The 13,665-nt window shown below is 40.8% G+C and overlaps 1 protein-coding gene across 4 annotated transcripts in view; it reads left to right on the top strand.

Moving 5' to 3' along the window:
• Positions 1 to 13,665, top strand: part of DIS3L (DIS3 like exosome 3'-5' exoribonuclease) — a 50,808-nt gene that overhangs the window by 14,714 nt on the left and 22,429 nt on the right. For all 4 annotated transcript variants that reach the window (XM_069098256.1, XM_069098257.1, XM_069098254.1 and 1 more), the window contains exons 3-4: positions 3,495 to 3,623; positions 11,355 to 11,490. In XM_069098256.1, coding sequence (XP_068954357.1) covers positions 3,495 to 3,623; positions 11,355 to 11,490 — 265 coding nt within the window. The remainder of the gene's footprint in view (positions 1 to 3,494; positions 3,624 to 11,354; positions 11,491 to 13,665) is intronic.

The following is a 13,665-nucleotide window of genomic DNA, read 5'->3' as shown; positions in this document are numbered from 1 at the left end:
CACCCACATTCTCAAGCCTTTAAAACAGAACAGGCTACCTCAGGCAAAGGTCCTCCTCTCCCCACTCACAGCAACCACCCAGCATCCAGGAAGCGTGCTCCCAGCAGCTCCAGCCCTTGGCAGTCCTCAGCAGGAGTCCTTAGCAGAAATTCTGGCTGACTCAAAAAGGGCTTCACGCTGCCGCTGCTACCTCTGCTGCTGTTGCCACCATCACCGCCACTAGCCACCGCAGGAACTCTAGCTTGGCTTCTGCTTTCTCTTGCTCCGCCCCTTCCTACTATGTCAGCAAGTCCAATGGGGCATGGAAGATCTTTAAATCCCATAACCCTTACAGTACCTCACCCTCCAGGAGAGTAGGGGGGGAAGGGGATGAGAGGGGGGATAATGGAAGGGAGAGTAGGCTGGGGGGGAGGGAAGTTGGAAGCACCCACTTTTGAAAAGGGATGGGATCAAAGCAGAGAATAGAACAAGTGGGTGGTGGGATAGGAGGGAGGGAAATATAGTCGGTCTTTTACAATATATCTATTATGTTATTGCTTTGCATTAGCCACACATGTACAACCTATACTGAACTGCTTATCTTCCCAGTAACGGTAGGTGACAAAGGAGGAAGGGAATGAATCTAGAATTCAAAGTTTTAAAATAAAATATTCAAATATATATACGTACACTATTATTAATACTATTTTACATGTAATTGGGAAATAAGATATACAGGCACTGGGGCATAGAGATCCACCATGCCCTACTGGAAAAGTCGAAAGGGGTATGGAAGAAAATATGGGAGAGAGCAGGTTGGAGGAGGGGATATCCTGTAGGACTGCTATTTTGGGGTGATGAGTAGGGGAAAAACAGGGTTGTAACTCAAAATCTGGCAGAAATGAATGATGTAAATCAGAAGTTAATAAAGCATCTGAAAAATAAATAAAAAATATGTTTAAATAAATAAATAAATAAAGGTTAGCAGATTGAATAAACATACCTGATCCAAGTCTGGATTCTATTAAAGGACCATGCTTGAGGACTTCGAGGACCACATGGCCCTGAGGCCACCCACCCCTGATACAGACTTTAAGTATCCTATGAATCCATAATTTTGTTGCTGTGGGTGCTTGTGCTACCATCCAGATCATAGCCCCTCTCTAAGCAGGTAGAATCACTAGTCCTACCCTCTAATCTTTGCCAGGTTTGCGAGAACTTTGCTCCACTGCCGTGGCCTTTGAAAACCATGGCATAGGACGTCAGTGGAGGTTTAAGGCACTAACAGTGTGTGGCTGTGTGAGGCCATGTAGTGAGGTCTGTGATTTCCTTGCTTTGTCACCTAAAACCCTTTGCAAACCAGCTCCTGTCTTTCTTTCTAGAATTATTACACATCATTTCCTTTTGTGTACTCTGCATTTCATCCAAAGTGTCTTATTTGTGAGTTCTCATATGAGATGTCTCATCTCCCCTCTCCTGCCTTTGCCTAGGTTGGTTGATTGGCACTCTTGGAATACAATTCCTCCTTACCTCTACCCCTGCAGATCTCTAGTTTCCTTCAAAGCTTAGCTTAAGTTCTAATCTGGGGTCTTTCCCAATCCCTCTGACCTGCTAATGCTTTCCCCACCCCTGAAATTACTATCTGTGTGTGTATATGCACGTGTATATATAATGTATATCATAATATATATAACCATTACATAAACATAGAAAATAATCTATATAATCATAATATATAACAAATGCATGTTATATACACACACTTATATGTGTACATTTTGTTTCCTTCTATAGATTGTAAACTTCTTGAGGACAAAGATTTTAATGTTGTCTCAGTATACCCTGTGCCTCACCTAGGCATGCTATGTCCTTTTTGCCTAACTAGCTTGGTGTATCGTAAAAGCTTAATCAATGAATTTTGAGTAGATTGTTTTCTGATGATGATTAGTCAGCATTTTTTTGAAAGGGAGACGATAAAGTGTTTCATCTTTGCTTTCAGAAAAAGCTTTTTGTTTTTCCCAGTGTGAGTTAGTTGAGCAGGTATATGACCCAAGTGTTTTTCATACTGAACCAGGAGTAAATGCTAATTACCTGCCCTGTATAATTTATAAGTTAATTTAACATCTGGTTTATTATGAACAATACTTACCTTTTTTCAGAGAAATAATAAATTTTGTTTAAATAGCTATGAATGTCTCCATTCTTCTGCATTGCCATCTCCTGTAAAGGACTTTCTTATGAACTTGATCCATCCATCCATGGCTACAGATTTGACTTTCAGGTTTGATTGTCATGTCCCCCCTTCTTGGGGAAGAAAATCTTATGACCCTGTCTTAGTGTTCTGGAAAATGTTATTAACTCCCTGTTGTCCATGCACTGGAGAAGCAGTGTACTGGAGAAAGAGTCCTCCCTGGAGCAGGAAAGACATAGACAGGTTCAAGGTCCCACATCTGACACATGCTGGCAGTGTGACCCTGAACAATTCATTTAACCTTTTAGTACCTCAGGCACTAAGATTTATGTTCTTGGTCTCTGAGACTAAGTTGCGGAACACTTACCAGCCTACGTTGGCAAAAGAAGTTTTTTGCTGGAAAATGAAATCATAGATCCAGATCAAAAGTTGTACTTTACAAGGATGGGCCTGGTGACAGACTGTGACTGTCAGAGGGCCAGCTATGGCAGGTGAAAGATGAAATGATTGAAGAAACAAAGGCTTAATCTCCCAAGCATATTGATTTATTGAGCAGTACATGTCAATTGCCTAGCAAACTAAGACCAGACCTCCTCAGCTTAGAGTTGGACCCAAAATACAGGGTGAAACAGACTTTTATACATTAAAAACAATCAGAGAAGGCCAGTTTATTAAAAGGAAACAATAGAGCATTAGGTAATCTGATTTCCAATTTATGAAAAATTAGGGACTTTCAGAGTTGGGAGGGGAAGAGCAAATAGGTACAATTCCCTGAATCCAGAAAAACTACAGAAACTACTCTTACTTAGCAGAAGGCCTTTTGAATTGCTGTGGCTGAAGAATTCATTATCCTGTAAGCAATATAGTGATGAACCTCTGAATTTAGTTATTCAGTGATGAATCTAGTCCAAATTCTGTCTTGTGAGAAGACTTTATTCAAACTCTGGCAACTGGGAGAAAACCTTACCTAGATATTTATTTGTTTTTGTTTGTTTGTTTGTTTGTTTGAACGTAGTCCTGTGTGGCTGGGAAACTGGATGACCCCCACCTGCCACTTAGAGACCTTTAACTAAGGACCAAAAGTCTCAGGAGCTAGAAAAGAGAGAAGGTATACACTATTGGGGATAAAAGGGCAAATTTCACCATGAAACAGTAGCAATACATATATCATCTAAAAATGCCAATATAAGTAAATATTTGCTTATTTAAAAATAATTAGACATTTTCTTTAAAGTGCCTTTCTCTAATTTCATTTTCAGCAAATGTAAATGCACTAGGAAAGCACCTGCTTCATTAGATTGTATTTTTCTCCTTTATGTCATAGACAATATAACAAACTTCGAAATCTCCTGAAGGATGCCCGCCATGATTGTGTTCTCTTTGCTAATGAGTTCCAACAATATTGCTACCTTCCCAGAGAAAGAGGAGAGTCTATGGAAAAGTGGCAGACCAGGTACAATACTGAATCTCTATGAACTGTCATTTTTTGGTATGATTATTTGTAACCTCATAACCATTTAACATTAGGATGAACCAGTAGTTATTTTGTAGCTGCAGTTTGTACTGAAATGCCTGAAATCTAAATAAATACTATTTCAACCATTCATTTCAATAAATATTAAATATCTAATAGGTACAAGGTGCTGTGCTAGGTGCTAGAGATACAAAAGAAAATGGGAAATGGTTTTGCCCTCAAGCAACCTTATTTTCTCCTGGACAAGTTCTTAGATATGTAAATAAATGAGGACGGAGAGGGCACTAGTAATGGGACATAATAAGGAAAGGATTCAGGTGGGGGTGGCACCACCCCTGAACCTTGAAGAACATTAAGGTTCCTGAGAGGCAGAGGAGATGTTTGGTGCAAATGTACAGAAGTGGGATGTGGCATGTTGAGAAGGAGACACAACTACTACGACAGTTTGAGTGATAAAGAGAGGATGGGAAGGAGAGCGTTGTGAAATAAAACTGGAATAATAGATTGGATCCAAACTGTAGAGAACCTTAAATTCCAGGCTAAGAAGTTTGAATTTTATCTCAAAAGCAAAAGGGAGTCACTGAAGATTTTGAGCAAGGAAGAAACCTCTGCCTTAGGAAGATGATTTTTGGCATCTCTATGAAGAATGGATTGGGCAGGGAAAGAGAATGGAGGCGGGAAGACCAATTAAGAGACTCTGGCCAGGGGGGAAGAAGATCTGAACTAAGGTAGTTAAGGTGCGAATGGAGCTGTGGAGCCAGCCAAAAGAAATATTGTCGAGTTAGAAGCAAGAAGACTTGACGTCTTGATTTGAACATGGTGGGTGAGGGAGAGAGAAGAGTCAGAGCTGGCTCACAGGTTTCAAACCTAGGTGACTAGGAAGATGGTGGTGCATTCAAAAATAGGGAAATTTGGGGGCAGCTAAGTGGTACAGTGAATAGAACACCGGCCCTGGAGTCAGGAGGACCTGAGTTCAAATCCGGCCTCAGACACTTGACACAAAAACTAGCCGTGTGACCTTGGGCAAGTCACTTAACCCCAATTGCCCTCCCAAAAAAAGCAAAAAAAAAAAAAATAGGGAAATTTAGAGAAGGAGCAGGTTTGGGAGGTAAATGATGACTCCAGGTTTGAACTTGTTGAGTTTGAGATACTTAATGAGGGAAACATATGAAGCAGGTATTTCGGGATGCAATCCTGGAAATCAGGAAAAAGATTAGGTTTGAATATATAGATTTAAAACACCACTGAGAAATGATAATTGAAATTATTTTCATGAAAATAGATGAAATCCTGGAAAAAAGGTAAGAAAAAAAAGAAAAGGAAGCCTGGGATACGTACCAGTAGGAGATAAGATATGGATACTGAGCCGACAAAGGGGACTGAGAAGGAAATGGTCATAGAGGTAGAAAGAAAGACTGTTTAGGAGGAGTGAGTCGTCAACAGTATCAAAAATTTCAGAAAAATCAGGGAGAATGAGAACTGAGAAAAAGCCACCGTTTTTCACAATTAAGATGTTAATGAATGAGTGGTTTTAGTAGAGCAGTAAAGCTAGGTTGTAAAAGAGTGAGAGTGAAAAGGTAATGAGGAAAGTGGGGTAGTAAGAGTAGACTGCTCTTCCTAGGAGTTCATCAGTAAAAGGAAAAAGTTAGAAAAGATCATAAGCTTGAAAAGATGGTAGGTAAAGGGACATTTTTAAGTATGGAAGTAAGAAGTAAGCAAGAAGCCAGTGGAAAAGGAGAGATTGAAGATGAGAAAGAGATGATCTGTTGGCCAAGCTCCAAAAAGGAATGGGAATGTGAGGAATTAGGAAGAAGACACAGGTAGAGGGCCTAACCTTGGCAAAGAGAAGTACTACTTTATCTTCTGAGTTAAAGCAAAAGATGAAAAGATAGGTAAGTCGTCTACTACCAACCTGGATTGCCCTACTGGTCCCTAGAGGATGGCTTGGCTGCTCATCATGTGCTTTAACTCTCTACCCAGAGGACAAGATTATAAAAGATATATGTATAACAGTTACAGTGAAGGAGAAGAAAGTTTCCATTCAGTGGAGGAGGAAAGGGAGTTAGGCCCTTAGTCCTTTTCTTTTCTTTCTTTTTTTTTTAATGCTTTATTAACTTCTGATTTACATCATTCGTTTCCGCCAGATTTTGAGTTACAAATTTTCTCCCCATTTCTCCCCCACCCACCGCCCCAAAATAGCAGTCCCACAGGATATCCCCTCCTCCAGTCTGCTCTCTCCCACATTTTCCCCCATACCCCTTTCCACTTTTCCAGTGGATCTCTATGCCTCAATGCCTGCACATCCCATTTCCCAATTACATGTAAGATGGTATTAATAATAGTATATATATACATATTTGAATATTTTATTTCAAAACTTTCCAGATTCATTCCCCTCCTTCCCTGTCCCACACCCCTACTGGGAAGATATGCAGTTCTGTATAGGCTGCACATGTATGGCTAATGCAAAACAATAACATAGTAGATACATTGTAAAAGATTGATTACACTTCCCTTTCTCCCATCCCACCTCCCACCCGCTCTATTCTCCACTTTGATCCCGTCTATTTTCAAAAGTGAGTGCTTCCAACCTCCCTCCCCCCCCCAGCCTACCCTTCCTTCTATCATTCCGCCCTCTCATCCCCTTCCCCCCTATTCTCCTGGAGGGTAAGATACCCTTTTTAGTGTGTATTTCACTCACTTCTCAAGCCAATTTCAATGGGAATAAGGTTGACCCATTCCCTTTTGCCTTCCTATTCTTCCCCTCCACTGTAACCACTTTCCCTTGCCTCTTCTGTATGAGATAGTTTACCCCAATCTGTCTCTCCCCATCTCCTCTCATTATATTCCTCTCACCTCTTAATTTCACCTTTTAAGTATCATTCCTTCCTGTTAAATTGGACCTGTGCCCTCTATCTATGTATACCTGTAAACATACATACACACATTCACATATGTATTCATATGCCCATATACCCTCATATATAGACAAATATATATATTTCTAATCCCTTCAACTACTGAGAAAAGTTTCATAAGTTACAATTATTGTTTTTCCATGTAGGAATGTTAATAGTTCAACTTTAATAAGTTCCTTATGATTTCTTTTCCCTGTTTACCTTCTCATGCTTCTCTTGCTTCTTGTATCTGAATGTCAAATTTTCTATTCACCTCTGGTTTTTTCAGCAAGAATGCTTGAAAGTCCTGTATTCCACTGAATGACCCTATTTTCCCCTGAAACATGATACTCAGTTTTGCTGGGTAGGTGACTCTTGGTTTTAATCCCAGCTCCTTTGCCCTCCGGAATACCATATTCCAAGCCCTTTGATCCCTCAGTGTAGAAGCTGCCAGATCCTGGGTTATCCTGATTGTGTTTCCACAATATTCAAATTGTTTCTTCCTGGCTGCTTGTAATATTCTCTCCTTAATCTGGGAATTCCGGAACCTGGCTATAATATTCTTAGGAGTTTTCTTTTTGGTATCTTTTTCAGGAGGTGATGGGTGGATTCTTTCAACCTCTATTTTGCCCTCTGGTACTAAAACATCAGGGCAGTTTTCTTTGAGAACTTCCTGGAGGATGATTTCTAGGTTCTTACTTTGGTCATAGCTTTGAGGCAGTCCAATAATTTTTAAATTCTCTCTCCTGGATCTATTTTCCAGGTCAGTGGTTTTTCCCATGAGATATTTCAGGTTGCCTTCTATTCTTTCATTTGTTTGGATCTGTTTAACAGCATCTTGATTTCTCATAAAGTCATTAGCTTCCATTTGCTCCAATCTAAGTCTGAAGCAATGATTCTCCTCATTGAGTTTTTGAGATTGTTTTTCCATGAGGCAAATTCGGCTTTTTAAGGCATTCTTCTCATTGCCTTTTTGGGCCTCCTTTGCCATTTGAGTCAGTCTGTTTTTTAAGTATTATTTTCCTCAGTCAGGCTGTTGACTCTCATTTCATAATTTTCTTGCATTTTTCTCATTTCTCTTCCCAATTTTTCCTCCACTTCTCTTATTTGGTTTTCAAAATCTTTCTTAAGGTCTTCTATGGCCTGTAACCAGCTTGTATTTTTCTTTGAAGCTTTTGGTTCAGGAGTTCTGACTTCACTGATTTCCTCCTGTTCCATGCTTTGCTCCTTTTTGTCCCCAAAATAGGAGTGTATTGTTGGAAACTTCTGTCTGCTTTGTTTCCTTTTCCTGCTCATTTTGCCACTCAATTACTTGACTTATGGGCTTTTTGCCACAGTAGGACTCTGCCACCAGACAGGGGAGCTTTCATCCCAAACGCTGGAGTTTTTTCAGCTGCCGGAGGTATTAGATGGGTACCCTCTCTGAGGTCTCCACACGCTCTGGCAAGCTGGACACAAACCCCAGGACCTCCACCCGAGACTGCAATCCAGATCCAAGCAGGTTAAAGCAAGAGTGATTACCCCTCAGACTGGTGCTTGGTCCCCCTACACTCTGCAGGCCAGGAGTTGAAGTTGCCATGTGGCGCTGGCTGGCTGTGCCTACGGCTCAGCAGCTTTTCGCTCTGGGGGTAAAAGCTACGCACTCCTACTTACTGGTCCCAAAGTCCAGACTGTACTGACCTCTCACTTTGTCCTTCACATCTATGTGTTGATAAATCTGGAAATGGCCACAGCTGCTGCTGATGTGGAGTCCCGGGGTGGGGGGGGGTGGGGAGGGCAGGGGGAGGTTGGTCAGGCCCGCCCTGGGGCTAAAGCCGCAGCGTGGGGCTGGGCTCAGCTCACTGAGCGCTGTGCTGGATTCCTGCCGGCCTGCCGGGCTGTCCTTAGTGGGAGGTTAGCTTCACTGTGTCATTTTGTGGGTTCTGCAGCTCCAAAGTTTGTTTAGAGTCCCCTTTTTACATGGATTGGGGAGGGTGGAAGCCAGAGCTGCGGGAAGGTCGTGCTTCTACTCCGCCATCTTGGCTCCACCCCCCCTTAGTCCTTTTCTAGGGAAAGGAAATGAAAAAAAATTTTGGTTATACATCATAATAATAGTTGACATTTATATAGAGCTTTAAGGTTTAAAATTATATGATCTCTCCAGCTACTCATAACAGATCTGTGAGGTAATATTGAGTAGATAAACTATATTTTTGGTGATACTCAAGGTTTTGAAGTATGGAATAGAGGAGAAGAGGGAGCTCACAGTGGATGACTTCAATTTTCTCAAGTAGGTCTTTGAGGTAATCTCTTATGAGAGGATGGACTGGCATTGAGACATAGAGAAGAGATGAGGTTTAAAATGACTGCTATGGAGAGAGTGGTAGAGAGCCAATTAGTAGTGAATAAAATGAGTGCCACATAGCAGTGAGGGCCTGCTTGAGGTTTGATAACAAGACTTTGTAGTGGGCACTAGTCAGTATAATTGTATGACTTCCTTCAGAACTGTTCAGAATCTTGGGAGTCAGAGCAGAGAAGGTAGGTGGTGGGGAGTTACCCAAGGTTTAGGATTGATAGGATATGAATGACAGAAGGTCAAGATGGTACTTTGTTGAACTGGTTAATTATAATGTCAAGGTGTGTAGGGAAGAAAATGAGATTAGAGCTAGGGTAATAGATTGGGAAAACATGGGAAAAGAGAGGGATTGAAAGTTGTCATTAGACAAACAAGTTTAGAAGGAGTGGGGTAATGGGAGAGGTGGAATGATAGAAGCCTGTGATCGAAGGGATGAATTTTTGAGTTCAAGGTCATGAAGATTGAACAATTCATCAAAATGTGGTTCACCATTAAAAGTGTAAGGTATGACCTTATCATGACCTGGCTTCTGTTGTTTGTTTTTTTTAAACTGGACCTGTGATTTCATTGGTTTAGGAAATTCCCATTAAAGAAACTCCCTCTACCAATGCAAATCAGCACCGGCTCTGCAACTTCAAATTTTAAAGAATTTATTAAAAGCCCTGAGAGGGGTCCCAGGGTCATACAGACATTACATGTCAGAGGTAGCATTTGAACCCAGGTTTTCCTGGCTCCGAGACTAGGCTTCTGATTTATAGCTGAATAAATAATTTACAAGTTTCACAATCTGAATGTTTGTAGTCATTTCTGAGTGGTGGAACTAGAATGAAGGTGAAGGTTATAAGAGTTGAGATTTATGTATTGGAGGCTAGAGAATTCAAAGGCACATCCTCAGAATTTCCATTACACCAGGTAGCATGGAAGGTAAGGCAAACATTTCTTCTGATCCTATCAATATGTGAGCAAATGACATCATCACAAGTAATATGAAAATATGGTGATTGTTTATACTGCTATAAATCAGAAATCAAATCTCTCTTCCTCTGTTTGACACAAGTTTAGTGACTGAGGCCAAAATAGGTTTCTTCATACATGAATAGAGCTTGGCTTACTAGTCCTTAGAAGGTGGCTTACTCACTGCATGCTTAGCCCTCTATCTAAGAAGACAAGATTATAAAAGATAAAAAAGAGCTGTCACAGTGAAGAAGAAAAGTTCCATTGGATGGAGTAAGAAAGGGAGTTAGACTCATAGTCCTTTATTAGAGAAAGGGAATGGAAAAAAAAATCTGATCAAGCATCATAATAATAGCTAATGTTTATATAGAACCTTAAGGTTTACAATTATATGATTTCTCTAGCTACTTATAATAGCTCTGTGAGGTGGTACATTAGGTAGATAAACTCAGTTGTTGGTGATACTAGATGCTTGCAATTTGCAAGCTTTTGCTGCTATACTTGTCACATTCAGATAATCAATTTAGATGACGGAGGAAACCCACCTAGGCATTGCCCTCCCCTTGCTTGTTTGGCTAGGGCTTATCACTAGGATTTCACTCACTCAGTTAATTGATTGTACTGCTCTAATAAGCATATTCCACAAGCATGGCATGAACTCTGTTAACAAATGGGTAGAGTATAGCATTTGAAAGGATCTCTCAGGTGTTGCCACAGTCTCTGAGTATACCATAAGAATTTAGTTCCACAGTAGCTCAGTGAAACTGTCCAGCATGTGGTCATGCCTGACCTTGAATCTCCACCAATCCAAAGCTGATTCTGCCTCAAGTAACAAGCAGAGTTCAGGGATGATTACACAAGAATCCCAACAGAGGACCATCTGAGGGGCTGCCAGCTTGGGCACAAGGGCACTTTGTGATAGTACATGAGCAAAATCCTTTGAATGCCATCTGAGTTCTTTGGTGCGTTGTGAAAACTATATAGCTTTTAAATTATGTGGATAGTTTTCTTGTTATATTTCCACAGCCTGTCCTTGTAATACTGAGTGTTTTCCAGTGTTGAATGGTATCAGAGAGTGTGTGTGGCATAAGATCTTTTTTTAAAGACCCTAATAAGTGCTTTTAGGATTTGAATCATAGATTTAAAAGGAAGTTTAGAGTCTTGCTAAGGTCCCTCCTTTTACAGATAAAGAAACTGAGACCCTAGAGGGCATAAGAATTTCCCACAGTCACATATTTCTCTTTGGAAACCTAAAAATTAACAAACCAGAAATAAGCCAGTGATTGCAAGTGACTTGCTTATAGTCATATGACTAGGTAACTTTGGAGGCAAGAGTTGAATCCTGGGCTGTTGAATCCTGGGCTCTCGTCTCCAGATCAAGCAGTTATTCTGCTACACAAGACTGTATGGTGGTATTGCCTCTCAACCTATCAATTCAGAACAAAATATGAAATTCTAAGCAGTGAGCTGTTTTCTAATGTATATGTGTTTGGGGGTGGGGGTGCACATGGTTTGTTTTTCCAGGAGCATTTACAATGCAGCTGTGTGGTACTATCACCACTGCCAAGATAGGATGCCCATTGTTATGGTGACAGAAGATGAAGAGGCAATTCAGCAGTATGGAAGCGAAACTGAAGGTGTATTTGTGATTTCATTCAAGGTATTCCAGATTGTTGTTTAGTGAGTGTGCACATGTGTGTATGTGCGTGTGTGTGAGGTGTCCTCCCTAAACAGTTCCCACAAGGCTCCAGACACCTTTGACCAAGGACAGGAAAGAATAGGGGAAGACACTTCAAGATTTTATGTCCCCCTTGCCCCAGTTCAACCTGACACTGATGATTCTGAGCAAGGCTCTCTGGACCTATTGCTCTCAGAAGCTTGCCCAGCTTGAGAGCCCAGGCCAACCCCACTCTGTCACTGTCAGCACCTTACACATGCATCTTCAAGGAGAACCCAGTGTTTTGGATGCCAAAATGAAAGGGTGAATAAGTTGCCAGTGTTGAAGGCTAGGCTTGTGTTTTTCAGCTGTTCTTCACTCTTGGTTGCACATGAATGAATGGAGAGATTTGTATGAGTAAATAATAGAATTGAAGTGTGGCAGTGCCATCACAACGAGCCATGGTAGACATTGTCATTGACCATTTGCCTTGGGCACACCATCTCCTGGGCACCTTTGGAGGCCATAAAAAGATATTCATTTGTTAATAGATTATTAATCTGTTTTTTCTTGTCAAGATCTTCAACCAAACAACATTTGATTGCTGTCATTTTTGATGCAGAGTCTTGAACCAAGACCACCCATTTTTCCTTTTCAATTCTCAGATATTCTTATTGAACCTTAATTGGAGATTTTACAACGGCTTCTAGTTCTCTTATGTTTCTGTTGCTAAAATTTGCCAATTGAATTTCCTTGCACTCCAGAAAACAACGTTCTCAGTTGCCAAAGGATTCCAGGGACCCTCGATATTAATGTTGGTGTCACCTCTTTTTTCTTCTGTAATGCATCATGTCTTGTTCCTGCAGAGGACAGTTGACTAAAATTACGTTTTTCTCTTCACTGTGAAAATTGCTTCTTTTTGTAGTGAAGTGTTATAATGCAGTTTAATTTTGTACAGCTTTTCTTACACAAACAATATGACCAAGGATTTCACAAAGTTGAATGATAGTAGAAGTAAAAAGTAACATGGGGTCAAGGTGAGGAGGCTAATAGGTTCTTTCAGGGGAGATTTGAACTTAGAAAATAATGAGGAAGAAAACTGAAAAGAGTTTGGGCACTAATGACAGAATTTGGAAGAAAGTTTGAGAGGTGAAAGTGTTTAATACACTTGAGGATTGAGAACTAAGCACAAAGAAAAATTATGACTTCTTGGAGAAGAAAGAAAGCAATTTTTAATCAGACTCCCAAATGGCTAGAAGAAATATAGGCATAAATTAAAAGAATAATATGGTTTGACTTCCTTATGAACTTGAGAGACCATATTGGGAATCCAACGACTTTGGCTAAACTTTGACTAAAAACTGAGACAAAATCACAGATATATTATTTAGAGATAAGAATGTACATAGATTCTTTGTAGAAACTGAAAAATATCATATTGGTGGGTCAGTGAATCAGTGAATATTTATTAAGCCCTTACTTCCTGCCAAGCACTGTGCTGTGCTCTGAGATAAGAAGAAGCAAAGCCACTGTCCCAGCCCTTGACCTCTCACTCTAATGGAGGGGACAACAGGAACATGACTACATAAATATTTGAGATATAGGGAGAGTAAATGGAAGGCAATTGAAGAAGGAAAGCGGGAAGTGGAAAGGCTTCCCTCAGCAGATAGCATTTGAACTGAGTCTTGGAAGAAGCCAGAGCAGCTAAGAGCTGGGGGTGAGAAGGGAGAGCATGCCAGGAATGAGCGACAGCTAATGAAAAGGCATGGAGTCTGGACATGGAGCAGGGGAGCTGGATTATACTGTGTAAGGATGGGAGTAAAGTGTGAGCAAGCTGGAAAGGTAGGAAGGGACCAGAGTTTTAAGTGCCATACAGGCTTTTATATTTGATCCTGAAGGCAACAGGAAGCCACTAGAGTTGAGTGAATACATGGTGGGATGGGAAGTGGGAAGGGAGTGATATGGTCAGATCTTTACTTATGGAACGTCACTTTGGCATGTTGTGTGTGGAGATGAATTGGAGTGGGGAGAGACCTGAGGGTCTCAAGGGAGATCAATCAGAAGGCAATTGTTATAGTCAAGGTGTGAGGTGATGAGGGCCTGCACCAAGGGCAGCTATGGGAGCAGAGAGAAGGGGACATCTATAAGAAACATTGTGAAAATACAAAGAATAAGACT

The sequence above is a fragment of the Petaurus breviceps genome, unplaced genomic scaffold (genome assembly GCF_028583685.1).
Source record: "Petaurus breviceps papuanus isolate PSGF00001 unplaced genomic scaffold, PetGlider_PUasm1.0 37, whole genome shotgun sequence".
NCBI lineage: Eukaryota > Metazoa > Chordata > Mammalia > Diprotodontia > Petauridae > Petaurus > Petaurus breviceps.
The sequence above is the reverse complement of the archived record's forward strand: the minus strand, read 5'-3'. Positions and strand labels throughout refer to the sequence as shown.